Below are 21,705 nucleotides of genomic sequence, written 5' to 3'. Positions count from 1 at the left end.
AAAGAGATCAGCTATTTATATAGGAAAGAATGCTAATTTAGAGAAGAGATTAGGAAAGGAGGAGGGGACAGGGGAAGGTTGTGGGAGTGAGGTAACGCGTGAGGCAATAACTGAAGGAGAGCCAAACCGAAAGCTGGCACCAGCTTAGTATATACAATCAAAGCTGCAACTTGGGAAGCTTTTGTTTGAGCCTTTTGGGAAGGGTGATTCTGAAACTTATCTTGGTTTTTAGCAAAAAGTAAATTAAACTATATAAATAAAAAAAATTAAAATTCAAAGCTTAATTTAAATTATTTATATTAGATCTGATAATCTTAAATATTATATAATAATATGATATAAAAATAATATAAATAAAAATATAAAAATAATATGATTTAAAATTTTAATAAAAATTATAAATAAATTTAATAAAATTAAAAATATATATTTTTAATTTTTATGTTAATATTAATTATTATGTATAATTTTTATATAAAATATGATATAAATATATAAATTATTAATATTTTGTATTATATAAATATGATATTTAATTCATCTGAATATTAAAAATTAATATTCATCTAATTTAGATTTTAATATTTATAAATTTATTTTTATGTTTAAGATAGGATCTCTTTTGTTAAAAAAAATTATTAAAAAAGGTTTGGATTTGGTTTTTTGTGAGAGAAACTATGTATAATGATGCTGTTCGCATGGATTATAAGGTAGGGGTCCTTTACCATGATTGCTTAAAAACAGGTGGTGGATGACAACTTGATCTGGCATGGGACAGAATAAGTGTTTTAGTAAAGGGACCATCAATTATATGTAATTTTTAGCCATTCAACAGTTGCCATCTGGCTAAATGATATTCGATCCCATTACCTATAGCTTGGGAATTCTTCTCCAATACATTTTTGCTTGATTTAGGTTTATTGGTTTTTTCTTTCAAATTGGGAATAATCTTTGCATAATTATGAGAGTCACGAGAACTCTATGGCTTTGTTGTCAATATGTAGGGCACCTGCATTGTCTTTGACGTTGCTTATTTTATTTGTTTTTATATGTGTCACATTTCAAACTTCTGATATTTTTACCATTATTTAAATCCTCAAAGCAATTAAAATACTAATAAAATAGTTGAGAAGGAGAAGAAAAATCTTCTCAAGGCCATCAAATCCCATCATTAAGACAATTGTTGACTTGTAAAAAGAGGGTCTGAAAAAATTTGGCAAGTGATGTAAGCTGTAATCATTCATATTGATATGATTAAAAGTAAATTTTAGTAATTTTTTCAATCGAGTGGTTCGTTTGCCACAACAGTAAATTATAATTGTTCTTGTTTTCGAGTATGGTGGTCTCCCATTGAAGCTATTCAAAATGTAAATTTTAAAAAATACAAGCGAAAAAAATTGCTTATTTACGTTTTAATTTGAGGTTGAGGCAATTTATTTACTCTAAATATTAATTTAAAATTAATTAGTAGATTTTTTATGATTAATTGATAGAAGTGGCTAATCAACCAACATTATAAGGACAAATTTGGGTTTTGAAATTATAACACAATTGCAGAATAAAATATCTTACAGCCTATGCAATATTGCTTGAATTCAATGCTTTCCTCGAATCATGGGATATGGTTCCTCAATATTTCCAACGTTATAATTTCTAGGCTTGGAAAAATCTTCAATTTAGGTGCATGGCAGGCTTTGCATGACTTGTATCAGTGTATGCAGAAAAAAGCAGATAGAATTTTAGTTTGGCAACCTGCTTTCCGAATTTTACAGAAATTTTTTTTAAAGAAAGTGTGACGATCATGTGAAGGGATGTCTTGAAAAAATTTTGGAAGTTATGAAACACGAAACTGTTAAATGGCTCTCTGTGAAGCTGAACTTGAGGGTTTTTTTTTTTTTAATTTATAAAATTATATATAAATATAAAAATTATAATCGCATAAATTTAGACTGAAGAACTTAAATATTCTAATTTTTATGAGCTAATACACCAATCTGTTCTTTACTTGGGAAAAGGTTGATTTTATAATTAACAAGAGAGGAACAGCTATTCAGTGAGTGAGGAAAATTGTTACTATCATTAAAAGTTAGGGTCAATGGAATTTAGTTGAAATAATAGAGATCGAATATTTTATTTATAAAATTTAAATTTAATTTTTGTTATTAATTTTTTAATAAATAATTTATAAATATAATTTAATTCTTTTTAAAATATAAGATTTATCCTAACTTTTAATTGAAGAAACCTTTCCTCATCACAAACTTTTATGTATAAAAAAGCAGCCAAGAAAAAGCCACCTTTAATTGTATCATCACATTGCTTTCATAGCAAAGCAGTGGTGCTCGGTTGCCCTGCTGCGATAATTTCTAAAGAAAAGGAAAAATCAGCAGTTGCGAAACAATTTTTTTGGAGGCAATTTGCTGAAACAGATAATCTCCCCTATGGGCCTTGAATTATTGAAAAATATCTAATATAGTATCTTAATCAAAAATATCTAATCAACTATCTTAAACATTCAATCGGCGTACCAAGGTATCCCATCGTATTATTTGTGATGTGATCGTTAACTAATGAAAATTTGACACGTATATAAATGTAGTACACATGACAATGACGTGACTATGTCATAACTTTTTTAAAAAAACCTGAATTAAATTTTTAAAAAATTAAAATTAAAAAAAAAATTATGGGAGAGACGGGAATCAGGGGAGAAAAAGGAGGGAAAGAGAGGAGGGTGGATTATATATTTTTGTTAATAGTATAAACGGTTGAGGTGGCCTGAAATATTGTGTGATTAAAATTTTTTAATTTAAGTATTTTATTAAATATTTTTAATAAATGAGGGATTGTAGAGAATATATTTTTTATTGAAAAATATAAACATAATTAATTATAAATAATTATATGATTTATTAATAAAATATTAAAATTTTAATTTTAACAATAAATAATTATTTTCACATATCTTAAATACCAAAATAAACCTTTTTAGCTAATATCTTTATAATATTGGATTCCCCTTTCATATCTTTTGTCATAAAAATTAGGTTAAATTACATAAATATACATGTGATTAAATGTAATTTGAGTTTATTCTTGAGATTTAAAATATGAAATTTAACTATTTTATAATTTATTTTATTATATTTTTACTCAAAATGTTACTTTTTTTAAAAAAAAAATTTTCATCTTTTTTTATCTTTAATTTATTTTTTCTCTCTAAAATAAGATGAATTCTCTTTTTATAAAAATCATTTTCAATAAAACTTATTTCCTTTGATTCTCCTCTTTCTAATATTTCAATATTTTTGCAATAGCTCTTTCTCCCTAAATTAAGTTTTATGTCTTATTTTTAAAATTGAAGAAAACAATTTCCAAATTCCTTCGAAACTCACCATCACCATTCATTGCGCTACCACTATCGACTACTGTTATTGTCTTTCATCACCAATGACCATAACTGTAAACCAAAAAAAAAAAAAAAAAACCCCAATATTAAAGTCAAAGAACCCACTTTGCTACCACATTTTCTTTTGTCAATAAGGTCTCCTCTTTCTTAATCTGAAAAGAAACTCTCGAAAATGACCAAACCCAAAACCATCGAAAAATTTTTATTCACAAGCTCAAAAAGCAATATTAAATCAAAACCCAAAATTTTTATTTTGCTCTTGGATGTTTTTGTGTTCTTTGGTTGTGTTAATTGTTTTTAGTTGAGATTTTCAATTTTGTTGCTCATTTGTTTTTATGCAAATTTTAAGTTTTGTGGTTTTTTGAGAATGAAATTTGTGTTGTTAGAAATTGTATTAAGTATCAAACAAATAATCAATTTTCATTCGACCGCTATACCAATTTTCAAAGACAATCATCAATAAAGCAAATAGACTAAAAGAAACCACAAGAAAAACTCACATAACTTAAATTTATCCTAAATTACTCACATCCAGTAAACCCATAAAACATTACAAATCCACATAACAACCACAACAACTCAAGGGTTTTTTTTTTCTATGGATTTCAATTTAAATTTTTTAAGAATTTCTTTTAAAATAGAGAGGAAAAAAGAAGCAGGAGAAGATCAATTGACAACATACACTACAATAGCACACTTTTCTAACATTTGATCCCCTACTTGTTAAATATTGTAAAAAATTCTTGCATCCAATCCAATTTTTTTTTGAAAAATTTGAATCTAAAAAATAGCAAACAAAAAACAATTGAAAAAAAAGCTAAGGCTTATTGATTAGGTGTTAATGTCAATTATAAAAACTAACAAAATATTACGAATATACAATTCAAGGTGGTTAAGTATCATTTTTTAAATCTCAAAAATTAAACTCAAATTACGTTAAATCTCAAAATATATTTATGTAATTTATCGTAAAAATTATTTTCTTTTATTTTCATTTGGGTTACCTGGTACACTACAACAAAAGTAGCTTCTGAAGGGCAGGCATATGTAAATGCCTCTAATAAATGCCATTTAATATAAAAGACTTGGATAATCCAATGGCTAAAAGTGTTTAGCCTCTTATTAGCAACAAATAAACTTTTGCTTTTAATTTGCTAAAATTTTCCTTGAAAAAAATGAAAACATTAACATATTTCAGTGGTCGGTGGTTCCGAATTCGAACTTTACAAGCTGAACAAGGATATTAAGATTCATGAAATGAAAGTGGATTACAACTCATTTGTGTGGTTCATTATCAGATATAAAATAAAAGAAAACATTAAAATATTATATATATATATATATATAGCGATGGTACACCATATATAATTGATTGAACTAAAATTTTATATATAACCAGTATATTGTATATGCTGGAATGCTGGAATGCAATTAGTGTTGCCTAATTATACTCACATTAGCACGGAAAGATGAAATTATTCTTCTTCCAGAAATATATAATGACTAAAGTAAATTTGTTAGAATATATATATATATATATATATATATATATATATATATTCCCCAAACTCCATGATGACAGTCTTTCTTTCTCACTTTGTTTCTTTCCCCTAGATGCCCCCTGCACTAATTATTAATTAAACAAAAAAATGGGTAATGGAATATTTAACAAGAGCAACGACCACCACCAACAACATTGATATTCCCTTTCTCCAACGCCATTGTTTTGCACCAAATTATTGTTAAATGAAATAAAAGCATGAGCTAGCTGTAGAGCCATTGGTAAAGATATGCAATAAAAGCATGAGCTAGGTAAAGCCATTGATAAAGATATGTACATATAACTCTTTTAAACTAAAGGGAAAGAGCTTCAAATATTTTATATACTTAAATCTTAAAGAAGGTACCATCAATCATTATGTAGGAATGTGATTTACATATTCTTTAAGGAAACTATATTAAAACTGAATATTTCAGTCTTAATGTGCATGGGATTAAGAAAGCAACTCTCCTTTTATATACATAATAATATACTAATTATAATCAATGGACCAAAGTAACTAGTAAACAATTTTTAGGTTCCCTAGTTTCTCAATCAATTTAAGGCTTTTTTATAAAGGGAGGCCGAAAGTTAGAAGATAGAGGAAGGAGAATAATAAGTGTTGATCAGAATTAATTTTAGCCTTACAAAAATCCACCTCCTAAATTAGGTGGATGAACTATTTGGCTATTTGGGTTAAGCTTCAGGTTTGAATCAATAAGACTTTGCATCGAGGTTAGGTAGAGACTTTAAGAAATGTGTGAGTCTTACATTATGTTGATTTTAGTGTACATAACAAAAAGAATTGCTATGTAAATAATGAATAATCCTAAAGTTTAACCTAAAGTACAGCAGGCTGACCCATATATATACCTGCAGAATTCAAATTAATAAGCATGATTCTTAATTAGAACAAAAAAAATTGAAGAAGATTTAACTGTGAAATATTCATGATGACAAAATGTAGATAGTTGGATAACGGCTGCAAGGTGAGAAAACCCGTCATGCACATCCAAGTGTCATGGGTTGGGACTCAAGCTTCGAATTCGCGTGATTTTGGGATCCGAACATTCACTCTTCTAGGGTTTCAGATCAGCCTTTCTGTCACAGTTCACACCCTTTTGAGGTATTGTCCGCTCTGGCCTCTCTGGCCTCACGATTTTGTCCTATAAAAAGTACCTCACAAGAGAGAAGTGTGAACCCTTTTATACCCCAGTGACCCTCCTATTATGTTCGATGTGGGATTTAGAATTTTTCCTTAGGTCCGTGACATTCTCTCCCACCCAATCTCGTGACGCCTTTGTCACGGAGATTAGCCACGCTGCCTACCTTCCTCGAGGTGCTTGACGTGGATCGAATGGCTTAAGACTAGCTCTGATACCACTTGTCACAGGTCGAGACTCAAGCTTCGAACCTGCGCTGCTTCGGGATCCGGGCATTCACCCTTCCGACGTTATAGATCAACCTTCCTACCACGATTCACACCTTTGTGAGGTATTATCTACTCTGGCTCTCCTGACCTCACGATTTTATCCCACAAAAAGCGCCTCACAAGGGAAAGATAGTGTAAACCCTTTTATATCTTAATAACCCTCCTGTTATGTTCGATATGAAATTCATGATTCTTTCTTAGGTCGTGACACAAGAACAACTAAGGAAATGTTAAATGCTTCTCCACTTGCATGCAGTTACAGATGGAAAAGTTTTAATTACATTAATTGTAATTAATAATAATATAAATCCTATCTTTTTTTTTACTAGATAATGTGAAGCTGTAATTTCTTTCCTTCAATAGATGATGAGGAACATGAACTAATTAAGCTTTTAATATACACTTGTTCTCTATATTGGGATTAAAACACTTTAAAAGGATTTGGTAAATGCTTTTAGTTTTATTTTTTCTTTGCAAAACATAATAGAAAGAGATAAATGAAAAAATAAAAATCAGAGACAAATAACAAAATGCAAAAAATCTTCCAAATGGAGCCTTACTAATTCTAAATTTCTAATAAATGCATTGATTTGTTCCTAGGGATTTAAGTAAAAGAATTTAAGATTCAAGTAGCTTTGTTTTCCATTCTTTACATTTAGGTTGCATTTGGTATCCTTTTTAAGATCACTGAGAAAATATAATTATCATGGTGATAAGATCACCAAGATAATTTGATCAACTATAATTTTATATTGTCATGTTTGATATAATATTATAAGTCACTAGTTTTTTTAAATCATTGTATTTAGTATTATATAAAAAAAAAATTATACAATACAAAATATCTAAAATAACCTTACAAGAAAAGTAAAATATATAATATTTATTGAATTAATAATTTATAAAACAGTTAAACACTATTTTATAAAAAATTACACAATATAAATCAATTTTGATAAAAATAATTTCTAAAAAATTATTAAATAAATTCATTATCTTTTTTTTAATCAATATAAATTCATAACTTAAAACTTTTTTAAAATAAGTGATTAAAAAATTGATTTTTTAAAATTTTTAGTAACCAGTTTCTTAGAGTAATGTTAACTATAATTTTCAAAAGGATAATTTAGTTAGAAAATAATATTAAAAATTACTTTCCCATGGTGTTAAATTTTCACATCCTTTATATTGGAACTCATATCACTCCCCACAATAGTAGTTTTATCACCCTAATGATTTAATATCACTGATACTTAGGATTTCTAAATTGTTATCAAACAGAGTGAAGTAATTGTTAAATACAAATCACTATAATTTTTAAATAAACCATTTCATATCAAATATTCTCTTAAATTAAAAAAAATTGAGCACAAAACAAGTAAATTTATTCGTGGGATTATTTGTCCAAGCCTAATGATCTGGTCAATATTTAGAAGTCTTTGGACAAAAATATTGTACATTTCACATTAGTTCCACTAGAATAATTAAGTTCATTCTTTAATTTAATTACACTAATAGATATGACTAAGTAAATGATTTTAGGTTTCAAAAATTAATTTTTCAATAATGTTTTAGAAATAAACCATTTTTTATGAAATCCATTTAAAATTTTAATAATTTATGTAAGAAACTCTGTCTAGATATTGACTACTTCTATCTAGTAAAAGATACCAAAATGAGTAGGCTCAGCTTGCCAGCGTGAAGGATATTTGATTGAGGCTCTAGATCAACCAAAACGAATAGTCTAAACAGGCCATCATTTGGCTCCCACACTTGTCTTATCATACATACCTCTTTCAAGTACTAGAGATAAACACTAGCTCTTTTGGGACCATCCTTTTTTCCTATGTATAAATAAGGATTTAATTTTTTTTTAAAAATAATAATACATGCATGTACCACTAATTAATATGTATTTGAAAATTGCATAAATAATCACAACTGATGATTACATTGAAAATTAAATAATATTTTCAAATTTAACTCTATACATCAGCACTTATAAATCAATAATTCATATCATTTTTTTAAATAAAGATTTGAGCTACATAATAAAACAATAAAAGATAATTCTCTTGCATCTCACAAGTCTTACTTTGTCCATTTTAGTATTTGAATCTGAAGCATTGTAGAATTTGAAGTTTTAACCGTTGAAATGTTCCATTTGAAATTTTTATAGTTAAAGAATCAATATTTTTAAAATTGGCATGCATGCGAAGATTAAATAAAGATATATAACCACAAAATTATACCAATGAAACATGAAAATTCAAGAACTAATCCATGAATCCAAGAATTTGAACATGGAATCAAATTTTAACTGACGAATTCTTTCATTAAAAATTAATATTCATATAATTCAAATCAAAATTTTTAAAATTAATATGTACGTAAAAATTTAAATCAAATTTTAACCAACGAAAAATTTCATTGAAAATTAATGTTCATATAATTCAAAATCAAAATTCTTGAAATTAACATGTACATCAAGATTTAAATCATATAATTGGTAAGAAATAAGACTTTAGATGAGTAATATCTACAAGATTGGAAAACCCTAAGGATATCTAAGGGAAATAGTGTGGGTATTTACATATTTAGTGGTTGAAGAAATGCATGGGAGATGTGTCTGTGTGCATGCATATGATTTAATGAAGGTTGGTTAAACCCACTAAATGATGGTAGATGGCTGAATATATGTAATTCACCAACCCAACAAGCAAGCGCGGCGGTGAGAGCGAGAGTACTGAGAGTGAGGGGCCATTTATGATTGCTTTCTTTAAAGATTCAAAGTGTAATTGGACTGTCACATTGGACTTGCGATTTTGATTTGGGAATGGCAACAAAAACATCATCATCATCATCATCAATATGCCCTTGTTGAAGGGCAAAGACCTATCTAACATATTATTGGAATTTGAGTTTCTTCACCAACACTCAAGCAACTAATCGTAAGCCATCCAAATTTCGATCTTTGATAAATAAAATTGATAGTACTAAATTAGCTTTTCGACTAACATCTCAATGATGTAGCATCCAATGATTAAAGTTCAAAATTTTATTTGGAAAATCTTGAATTTAAATTTGAAAATGACAATATAAAATTTATCGATCAAGTTATATAATGAAACATAAGATGTTTAATCTAGTTACGTCAATAATACGCTATTAACTATTTAATAAAGTATCCATAAAATCGAGCAGTTAAAATTTAAATTTTCAATTTAAAAAATTTGCGTTTAAATCTTAGAATGAGAGGTACAAGGTTCAAAAACCCTCTTCCTTCTTAAACTTAATTATATGCATCATATATGTATAGATTTTCCAATGGCAAGTTGTAGCTTCGAAACTTAGAGGAATCCATGTTTCTTGTAGCTAGGCAATTTCACAATATCTGGTTTTGAGGACAAATCATGGTCCCCTACAATCAAATTGGCAAAGATTATAAAATTCTGGAAGGAACTTTCCTCTAATATCATCCGACCTCATTTGATAGTAATGGCTGCTATATACTGGTAAAGTAAAACTGATATATGAAAATCAAACACCAATGCTCCATTATTTTAGTAGGCCAAACAATAATATAATAAATTTGTACTGCCTAATCTTCTGCTACAAGATTATCAGGAAACGACATTGTTAATCAATTAGCCCCAAGTACTAAAGTGTCTAGTCATAAAAATTACTACAATAAAGTTAAAAATATGTATGGTCTATGATAGATCTAGCAAGGCTAAAATACTAAAAAAAAATTCTGAACTATTTTATTTTTTAAAAATAAGTATTTATATTTTTATTGGATATAAATAAGTTTCAAATTTTTTATTTATATCTTAATAAACTCTTATTTCAACAAAAGATTAATATATATTAAGGGCTTATTTAGATTAAAAAAAATTAAGGGATTATTTGGATATAAATTAAATGTTAAAAACTTATTTAAGTGTAAATTAAAATTTAAGAGTTTGTTTGAGTATAATAAAAGTATAAAAACTTATCTAAGTAAAATGATAAAGTTTAGAGAATTTTTTTTTTTATTATTTTAGCCCTCTAATAATTTTAGATAAGATGTGATAATTTAACATGAAAAAATATATGAAAATGATATTTTTTAAAATTTTGATAAAAATTAAAAAAATTATTTTTTGTATTTAACATATCAACAAAAATTATAATAATAAATTATATATTTTATATGTGTTTTACATAAAATAACATAATATAAAAATACAAATTATTATGTTGAGAGGGAAGAGGTCCCTCCTATGACATAAAGTGGTCATCCTTTAATTAGATAGCAGCCGAACTACAATAAATATGTCTCAAGAGTGAAAGCTCCCTTCCCCAACAATTTTGTACTAGTTAAAATTTTTGCTCCTTGACAAAATACCATTATGATTGTACGGCTTCAATGATGGGATAGGTGTTTTGGGGAGAGGGGAATTATCTTCCTTTCAAGGAGTTGGGTGGTTTTGGGAATATCTAAACAAAAAAGAGGGTTACCTCACCAGCTTCTTGCAGCAATGAGAGAAATAAAGATAATCTTCAGTTACATTATTGAGTTTGCAACAGCAAAGAATAGATTAAATATGTTGTAGGGTTCATGTTCTTTTCTTAAGGAATTTGCCTATGCAGCTAAGCTAATTACTAGTTTTCAATTCTTTGTGTTGGATATTGGCCGACTATGATATAGGTTTGCTCACAGCAATGAAAAACTAGTATGCCATTTCACATAGCTTCAAGGATTCTAAATTTTAAATTAATCATAATTCAAAAGGTTTTATTTTATTTTTTATAATATAATTAAAATATCTTAAATTTCGTTTAAGCTTAATTCCCTCTCAATGCGATCTTAAGAACACAATTTTCTATATCGACTTGATATATTTATGATTTTATTTCAAAATGCTTCCTCCTAATTCATAAAAACAAATTCAAAAGAATTAATCTTTAATGAGTTACTAGATTTTTTTTTTTTTTGGTAATTGTAACAACCATTCACTATTTTTTATGCTAGAATAAATATGATATTTTTTACTATTATATCTTAGGCCACCAATAATTTGTCCGTACTCCACTTTGGTTTGTTTCAATTCATTCGTTCTACATTAATTTTGATTCCATTTGATTTTTGGATGAATTTTTAATTGAACATATAAAAGTAAAGTGGCCGATTTAAACATTTGGCTTAAGTTGACAAAATAAATTGATTTTTGTCCTTCAATTTCATTTCCTTGTTTTTTCTTTTTGATTTGTTCAATTTCTTGTGTTTTCTTTTTTTTTTTTGGAAAATGATTATAGGTACTTGTTTCTCGGACAGGTAACAAAAGTCCAGTGGCGAGCTGGCAAAGTCAAAATTAGGTGAGTGTTTCAAACAATGCTTTCCCATAGAAACACTCTAATAGCTATGCTTAAGACTCCATTGTGAAAGTGAAATGAGCATTTTTTAACAAGCAATCAAAGCCACATTGGCAGTCAAGTTCCTCACAAATTGACAGTGAAAATTGACATGCTTTAAAGGTAGTAGATTTATAGTTCATTGATGTGGTGGCAGTGGAGTTAGGAGCAAAGGACTATGTCCTAATTTTTCTTCTTTCCCTTTCTCCTTTTTAAGTATTAGATCCATGGGTTTCAAACTGATGTGCAAGACAAATATTACATTCTACTTCTGAGGGAAAACAAGATCGGAACAGAACTAATGGGGGAAAGAGCACTGAGCATCAAGCTTGTCTCCATAGCTGAAGAAGGTCAGCATAATCCTGACAGATCATCTGCATGGTTATCATATCAATGAATGAATGAACATTAAATCTCTAAATTTCAACGTTTCTTTATGCATATTGCATGACACGAGTTCATCCTAAACATCAAAAGAGACATGGTGCAAAAGCATAGAAATTTAGTCTAAGTCAAATATTTCATTACCTATTGTAGTTGGGTGGGATCAGTTGAAACATCGAAACCAGGAGGAATGAATACAACGTCATCCCATGTTGTCATGGAACTGTCCTGCAAAATTTAGTTGTTGTTTAGCTTTAAAGTTTAAAACAACAAATGTCTCTTCTCCCTAAGGCCACATTTTCTACACCACCAAAAAGAAACAAAAAAAAAAAAAACTGTTGAACAGAAATTTCTTAAACACAGCAACTTACTTTCATTCCCTTAATTATTTCCTCAAAAACAGCAACCTGTAAATTTTTTAATATATGCGTAAAGAAAGTTAAATCTTCAAAATATGAAACATTACAAACTATGTTTGTGCGTGTGAATAAAATCAATTTTATTAAGCAAACAGGGAAAAGTACAGTCCTAACTCCTGAGCAATCTTTTCAAGAAAACAGCAGTATACCTGAATATCTCCCGGTCTAACAGCAGGATTCAATTGATTCTGTTGGCGGGATGCTCGTAGAAGTGATTGCTCTAAATCCTCCTGAAAGAACTTCAAAACATAAGAAGATCTGAAGTAACAACATGGAGATTAACCATGAATACTGCTATATAATAAGGCTATCTGTTTACCAACCTTTCTAAAGAAACATGGTCGATAGCTCTTATTTTCAGCTCTTAATACCAAGCTCCTGGACTGTAAGCCAAATATTTCAACAATTCCAAATGCTGTAAGTATCAAGTCAAAGTGGTGCTCAGGGATGAACTTAACAAATAAAACTACAGAACAGCCATTTTCTCCCAAGTGATTGATGTTTAGAGCAAATGCAGCTAAATAGTAAAACCTCCAGGCTGCACAGCCCAGCAAAGCATAGGATCAAATTCCAAAACCAGACCCAGACAGAAATTGGAAAACATTGTAAAACCCACCTCAGGTTAAAGCACATGACCGTTCTGTGTAATGTGGGAACAAAAACATATTGTAATTAATTATGTAGAAACCCAGAACTTTGAAAGATGAGTTGATATGATCATGCAGAAAGAGCAGAATGCACAAGAAAATTGTAGAGTAACAAATATTGCTGGCACAAATGCTTAATGAATTTTATAAATCACATATTCCATTCTAATGGCATTACTAGATACTCAACTCTCAATTTATAGAACATGGAAAAAGGTGTCCAAAGCCATCACATGTTCAGACAATAGATCAACTTATTGCAGCTCGGATTAGATTCCCTCATGGTATTACACCCAGCAAATGAGAGCTCTTTGGAACAGGTGGAAAATGAGGGGGAATGAGGGAAGTAGAGGCTTCTAAGGCCAGGGAATAAAGAAACAGCTCATTCTTGAATGTATTGCTGATTATAACTGAATTGTTCCATTTACATCAGTAAATGTACATCTTCTAGCTTAAACAACTTATTAAGATTAAATCCTATCCCTTAAATGAGTATAACCTCATTCTTTAAAAAAAAAAAAAGTCTAACCTCAGCCACAAAAATTAACCTGAAGAAAATAGAAAAAAAAAACTATGAAAACAGTAGCATGAACATTCCATGCTAATACTACATAGCTATTAATCTCTTTTAAATAAAAAAGAGAAAAAATTCTTGTTCCTGCATTGTTGGATGTCATTCTAGAACTTGTACTTCAGCTTAGGATCAGAGAAAATCCATACAAGGAGATTGGTTTTTCCCACTTTATCCTTAAATCACAGAGATCAGCAACTAGTAATGATTATGCATGAATGAAACGTGCTCATAAAATAAAAGACATAAACAACAATATGCAAGCCAGTAGAAACAATGCAGAATTGAGAGCATGCTAGATCTCACTAATAAAACATAACAACCACACGAATTCATGCACATTGAGATCGCTTCGGAATCTTTTTTTTTTTTTTTTTCTTACAGAGAATGCTTTAAAACTACTTTTAGCACCACATATTTTAGTAAGTTATATGATTATTCTTTGTTTCCAAATAACCAATGCACACACACACACACACATGCTACATATGATTAGAAAGGACCTAGAAAGGACCTGGAAAACTGGAACACCGGGGAAGCTATCATCAGAGAAACCAGCTTTTTCCCTTTCCTATCCAAAGGAAAAATAAAAAACCAATAATTTTCTTGTATGCATGCTTCAGTACATACTTTACAAACAATAAGCAAATTGGTATACATAAACACTACAAATCTCTACAAGTACATGCGCAAAAAATGGAATATTGCCTGCATGTACACAGACATGCATGCACAAAAGAGAAGACGAAGAAAACTATATTGAATGAAGAACAATAAAAATAACTAGCCTTTGTTGCTGAGAGAAGAAAAAAAAACCTCGTAAATGCTATGACCATAGCTGGTACTGTTCAAAATCTCCAAACAAAATGCATTATCTTGATTTCTTTCAACATACTTTTGAACCAAAATTTAGGTTCTCCAAAATTCTAAGTTCACTCTATATTTCTTTCTTGATATAAATACTCCCAATCTATAGAGACTTAACGGGTTTTCTAAGAATCACATTGGTAAAGGATTTTACTTTTAAGCAATGCACCAGTTTTTCTCTACCATACTTCTTAATCAAAAAAGGAAACTACTGATGAAATCAACAACTGACAATTTGGCCATTTATAGGGGCTTCATTCAGTTTGTATAGAAACCCCAAGAGGAAAGTAATTCTGCATACATAAATTCATTGAAGGAAAGAAGAAATTGCCATTGAGCTCTGCTTAACAGAGACATCACAGCCAACAACTACAAAGGTCCCACAGGAGAACAAGTATCTTGAAAGTGAAAAGTTTATACTCAAACACCGAAGATGATCAGGCTCCATATATGATATTTCTCTACACAGGCAATGAGAACATGTAAACTAGTTTAATGCAAAAAGAATTCAAATGATAATTCGTTTCAGATATAGCAGTCAGACATATGGTCGAGCAGGTAAAGGTTTAAGACCATCAATGGTTCAAGTCCTCATGTCAGGCATTTGCCTTTTTGAGGGTTATTAAAACGTATCACATGTATTGCATGAAGGAAAGAAAGAAGTGGGAATATGGGATTCATCTATTTACACCTGAAAATGATGCTGAGCTGTAAAAGTTAAAACAACATATGTTTTCAGTTGAAGTGATCAACTCTCCACCAAGCAGTCCCATCAATGATGAAACTTACAAGAACTCAAAGTAGAGAGCATAAAACTCATTTTATCCACATACCACAAGAAGAAAATCCCTAAAAAAATCTGCCCATTCTGTAAGTAACCACTCACTCTAAGTGCATTCTTGATCTGAGTCAACTCTGGTATCAACCTGAGTGCCGCACCGTCAACCTTCAGCTCGAAAACCTGCAACAGCCATATCCAAGTTTGACTCCTAGAATATTTATCTCATTCATATAATCCAACCAAACAATTTATTGTACAATAAAACTAACTAATTAAAATTTAAAAGCACAGCAACTTAACAATCTAACGACAGACTCAATTTGTTTTTTAGCTTTTGCTATTTGTTTGATTCCTCAAAATGTTGCCAAAAAGAAATAGTAAAAAGTATAATCATATTTCATTGAAAATGAACAAATAGCTGAAATGTAACACACATTCAAATTTCCAATATAAAAGTAAAATAATGCATGTTATTCACAAAATTTTAACTTTAAATTACTCAAAGATGTTACTTTTTTCTTTTGTATCTAAAGATTTTTTTTTTTTTTTTTTTTGCCTTTGGAAGTTAAAAGCAAGTAGCAAACACAACAAGGAAGCAGAACATTAGCTTTGTACATTTTCTACACAAATTCAATCTATCACAAGCATTTTAAAAAGCAAACATATAGGGAAAAAATAAAAAAAGAAAATGACCTTGTTGAGAGCAACGGCAACCACTTTAGAACGTTCTTTTCTCATGCCGGGATCTATACTCTTCATCCGTTCCAAAAGAGCTTCAGCATCCTCCTTCTTGAAACACAACAACCCAAGTGATATTTTATTCCAAACACCCGAAACCAACAGGAATTCCCCCTCTGAATTACTCAAAGCATAAACTGGAATCCCAGCCAATCTCTCTTCTATTGCCTCAGTCGACATGGCAGCCCCTGACTTTTTACTCAAATAAATCTGGGTCTTACTAGAATCAGCAATTCGAGCAAAAACTAGGCCTTTTGGAGAAAAAGAAGGCGGATTAAATTGAGCGAAAGTGGAATTAAAAGCGTCCTTCAACTGATGGTGAGTTTGTTGGAAGAGAGAAGTGCAGTGAGTTTGGAAATCAGAGACTGCTTGCTGTAGGTTTAGGAGAGGATGGGGTTGTTTGGGTGGTGAGAAAATTTTTGGGGTTTTGGAGTTGCTAGCGGAGCTCATTCTCGGGAAAATGTATGTAAAGATCGGAGAAAGAGTAAGGTTTTTGGTTTTTGTTTCGGAAAGGACTGAAGCAAATAGAGAGCGTTTTCAGGAAAAGGGAGGGGTTTTGTTGGGTGGTTCCTAGAGCACTTGAACTAGAATATTCCACCCGGTGGGCACATTTTTTTCTATTTAAGAAAAGAAAAAGAAAAAAAAAGTCGAATAGCAAATTAGATCGATAATCTCAAATATGATAAATAAAATAATATAAAATTTATATAATTAAAAGTTATATAATTTAATAAAAATTAAAAAATTTATATTGTATTTTTTATATCAAATAAATTATAACATATATTTTTATATAAAATATAATATAAATATATGAATTATTATTATTTTAAACGTAATAAATATAGAAATTGTCTGGTTATATCAAACCTTAAATTTTAGAAATTTTTTTTTGTGTGAAAATTAATTAAAAAATTTAAAATTTTTTATCATATATAATTACTATTTTATACATAAGAAATTAAGTTTTTAGACTTACTTAGCAAGATAATTTATCTCTTATAAATATGAATCACTCTACTAAAATTTTTTTCATTCAAGTATTCTTATATTACCTCGCTCTAAATTTTCAAAAATATATGTCAAGGAGACTGTTCTTAATTTTTTTAGTTTAATGAAACACATAATTTTGGTGAAATAAAAAGTTTGAGTAATTTAGCTTTACATTAACATTTAAAAAATTAACGGAGATCTCCGCTAATATTTTTATAGGAGAGGATTTTTTTTTTACAAGAGGCAAGGTAGGCGTATTTTTTTTCACTTTTTTAAATTTAAAAAAAATATATCAATTTAGAATTTTATTGGAAAGGGAGTTGAACTTGAACCCAACTTTTTGAAGCAAGAAGAGCAAACATTGGGCCAAAGTCCTTACTAGGGTCCAACCCAATAGCACTTTCAGTTATCAATTGAGTATTGCGGCTAAAGTTAAAAGGCCTAATCTTGAATTCAAGATGCAATGTATAAGTGTATTTTTAATTAAGAATATTATTTTTAATTTAGTTCAATTAAATATTAAAAGTTTTTGAATTAGCTCAAAATAAAATTTTATAAGGGTAGTGTGTTTCACACATCGTTAACTATAATAACACTGTCAATAACGCTGCTAAATTTTATTTTTATCAATAAAAAATGTTATAATCTCTGTTTCTATCCCTCTAACTCCACCAAACCAATAAACTTTTTTTTTTCATTTCACAACCTTTTATCTAACAACAAAAATAAAAACTAAAACTTAACTTTAATTTTCTTCTCTTTTCTCGACCTTTTGTCTAACAACAAAATTAAAATTAAAACTTAAAAAGTAAATAGTATCTATATTATCTAAATTTAGACTTAAATTTTATTTTAAGTAAAATTGCTCGAAATTATCCTATCTAGGTCCATTCGTCAATAGAATCATCTAAATTAACAATATATGCCGGTTGGTGCTACATGGATGACATATAGTTGGTATCTCACGTGGTAGATAAAATGACCAAAATAGAATTTCGCTTAAAGTTTATGAACCAAAGATGCTACTATCTCATATTTTTTTTATATTTCATATATATTTTTTAAAATTATAAATTTAAAATAATATTTTAATTTTTTTAATTAAAATATATTTTATTCGTTATATATATTTTTAACAGAAAACAGATTTTTTAAAATCAAAATTAAGTTAAAATTTTCAAAATTTATTTTTTAAAAATTTCATATTATTTTAAAAAATTAAGCAAAGATTTTTATATCAATTTAAAAAATTAAATAAAAAACTTCATATCTTTTAAAATATTAAGTAAAAATTTTCAAGTCATTTTAAAAATTGATTTATTAATCTATTCATAATATTTTCCTATTGCAAAAATTATTTTGAATCTATTCTTTATTAAAATTTTATATTATAGAAGATTTAAAAATAGACAATCAAAACAGCCTTTACTGCCTTTAATCCTAGACGGGGAAGAAATCAAGTTATTGAAAATAATGTTTCTTATTTTATATAAATATAAAATTTTGAATAAAAAATATATTCAAAATAGATTTTTTGGATAGAAAATATATTTTTGAATAGATTAATAAATCTTTTTTAAAATGACATGAAGTTTTTACTTAAAATTTAAAAATGCCATGGAGTTTTTTATTTAATTTTTAAATCGACATAAAAATTTTTATTTAATTCTTTAAATTTATATGTTTTTTAAAATAATTTATAGACACCTCGTTTAGTCTCGTGTCTAATTTATGTTTAGAATTAAATTTTAAGATCCAGGTATTTTGTTTTATTTAGTTTAGGTTTGTTTATTAATTGATTTACAGTATTTCAAAAAATTAAAAAAAAAAAGAGAGAGAGAGTTTATCTAAGACTGAAAAAAGGAAAATCTGTTTGGAAAAAAAGATTGAATTTTAATTAGGATCATTTAATTGAAAGATTAGTTATTCCAATTAAAAAGGAATGTATCAGGGCTTATTTGGAAAAAAGAATGCAAGGTAAACTTGAATTAGAAATCCAATATTAGATTCGACTAGGACATGATTGAGAAATTTAGTTTTAGTGTGTTTATGATTAAAAGCCTATTTAAAGAGCTCCTTAACAATCAAGAAAAATCAAAGAGGAGAGTAGAAAAAAAAATCATAAAAGTGTAAGGCAGTAGAAAAAAATTTTGGGAAATTTGTTCTAATAAGTGTTCCGGAGAAGTTTTGATTCGGTTTTGGAGTTTGGGATTTGATATAAAGAAGGCGTTTAAAGAATTTAGATAAAAAAAGGGATAGGATTTAAATTTTGGTTTTTTTAGGATTTTTGCAAAACTTTTTTCTATGAAAAATCTTGGTTTTTGAAGATTTTGATTGAATTTTTCGATGATTATTTATCAAATTCTACATTTTTTAATCAAAATTTGGGTTTTATTAGGTTTTTTGGCTAATATTCAAAGTGTTTTAGAGAAAGATAAGAATTTAGCTAAAGGAAAAGAAAGAAAAGGAAAAAATGAGAAGAAAAAAAGGATTTTGGTGTTTATACTTGGCATCATATGGTGTCATTTTGGGATTAAGTAAACCTAGGGGATCTATGTGTTTTATCATACCCTAACCCAACCCAATCGCAACTCGACCAATAACTTGCATCATATTTGTTGTGAGCTAAGCCACTTGTTAAGCCAAGCCAAGTTATCAAGTTAGGTTTTTTGTGTTTCTACAAGCAGCCAAGCCAAGTCGAGCCAATTCTTTTGATATTTTTTATATTTATTTTTTTATTTTATGTATTTAAATTAATTTATATAAAAATATATTTTTAATCTTACCAAACTATTGGATAATTTAAATCTCAAATTGAACCTTACCAAACTATTTAATGATTTAATTATTTTTAAAAAAAGTATATTTTTAATCAATCTTACCAAACTATTGAAAGATTTAAATCTCAAATTAGATCTTATCAAATTATTAAAAGAGTTAATGATGTTTTAAATAAATTTATAATTTTCCAATTCTACCAAATTATTGGAGAATTTAAATCTTGTAATTAAATATTATCAAATTATTGGAAAGTTTAATTATATTTTTTTAAAGAAAGTTAAAATTATAATTTTTCAATCTTACTAAATTATTAGAGGATTTAAATCTCAAAATAAAATATTACTAAATTATTGAAAGATTTTATTGATTTTAAAGCAATAAATTATTTAGTAAAAAATGTATTAAGGCTTTGGATAATACAAAATCAATTGATACCATCATTTGGGTAAGTATTGTAAGGGTATATAATATTTCTTGTGCGTAACCATATTTTCAAACTTAGTTATAATTTCATAGACTAGAATCTACCTTTCAAAGATATCCAAGTCAAATTTGAGATTTCTTTTTAAAAGAGACAGATTTAGTTAGGTGGTGGATCTCATCTAAGAAAAAAATATTGATAGCGACTCATTTTATTGTCTCTAGTAATTAGTTCACGAATCTATATGTTATGAGAGTTTAACAACTTTATTGAAAACTAGAGAGTCAAGCTAATAAATGAATTTGTGTTATCTAAGCCTAATGATTTTGGGGTTTTCCTTAAAAAGATATTTCTTTATTTATTTTTCAAGCATTAATTATCTTGTCATTCATGTGCATATACATAACATGAGCTTTAAACCCAAACTCTGTCTCTTAAAAAGAAATAAAGTACTTATATTATGAGCTAGTGAAATACTCTTACTCAAAATAAACATTTTTCACTTGTAGCCTATAATAAGTGAAAATTTGAGTGCCTTACTAATTTGTCATAGACAATGATACGAAGAATAATTTAGAAAATCTTTATATTTAACATAAACTATATATAGTCAACTTTAAGGACCTAACCTATAGGTGGAGCCATCCTATAAAATTAACTTAAAACGTAGAAATCATGCCTTTATTTATGTGTTATACTCTAACCTATTTCCTTTCCCTTTTTTTTTTTATATTACTTGCTAACTAACTTTATGTTTTTTTTGTTTTCCCTTTGTTTGCATAATTCATATCACCATTCATAAAATTACATGAAGAATATTTGCCTTAAAGATAGTTTTAACAAAGAGTTTTTATGGAATCCATAGAACATTTAGTTTATTCCTCATCTATTTACACTAAGTGTGAAACACCCAATGAAGTAATGACCAAGTCAGAGAGAACTCAATAGAAGAAAGAGGATTGTTTGGAAATAGGTTATGTTTCCACTTTGCCTAAAGAAACACACCTCCACCTTAAGCAAAATAATCTTAAAGAGTTGATAGACATATGGAAACATATGAGTTCATTGAGACATCAAGATTTTTGTCAAAAGTATAGGCATATTGCGCATCTTCTTTCAATGATGGTTGAAAATTCACTAATCAAGGCGACCATACAATTCTAGGATCTTTCATATCGATGTTTTATCTTCAATAGAGTTGACATGACACCAAATATAGATTGGAGTCAGACCCAGCAAGATAATCTATCTCTTATAAATATAAACCATCCTAATAAAGCTTTTTTCATTTAAGTATTCTTATATCCCTCACTCACCGCAAATCT

The 21,705-nt window shown here is 28.2% G+C and overlaps 1 protein-coding gene across 2 annotated transcripts; it reads right to left on the bottom strand.

Moving 5' to 3' along the window:
• Window positions 1-11,773: 11,773 nt before the first annotated feature.
• On the bottom strand, window positions 11,774-16,776 carry LOC111307822 (protein TIC 22-like, chloroplastic). Of its 2 annotated transcripts, XM_022906088.2 has the most exons (8): window positions 16,141-16,776; window positions 15,553-15,627; window positions 14,314-14,370; window positions 12,905-12,964; window positions 12,731-12,811; window positions 12,534-12,569; window positions 12,307-12,390; window positions 11,774-12,152 (listed from the first exon to the last, which is right to left on the bottom strand). In XM_022906088.2, the coding sequence occupies exons 1-7, from the start codon at window positions 16,633-16,635 to the stop codon at window positions 12,307-12,309; spliced, it is 888 nt and encodes a 295-aa protein (XP_022761823.2). In that variant the 5' UTR covers window positions 16,636-16,776; the 3' UTR covers window positions 11,774-12,152. The 2 variants fall into 2 exon arrangements, with proteins under 2 accessions (XP_022761823.2, XP_022761825.2); XM_022906090.2 differs by lacking the exon at window positions 14,314-14,370.
• Between the last annotated feature and the right edge of the window lie 4,929 nt (window positions 16,777-21,705).

This window comes from Durio zibethinus, chromosome 22 (assembly GCF_047325235.1).
Source record: "Durio zibethinus cultivar Kanyao isolate XHJ-2024 chromosome 22, ASM4732523v1, whole genome shotgun sequence".
NCBI classification, from domain to species: Eukaryota; Viridiplantae; Streptophyta; class Magnoliopsida; order Malvales; family Malvaceae; genus Durio; species Durio zibethinus.
The sequence above is the reverse complement of the archived record's forward strand: the minus strand, read 5'-3'. Positions and strand labels throughout refer to the sequence as shown.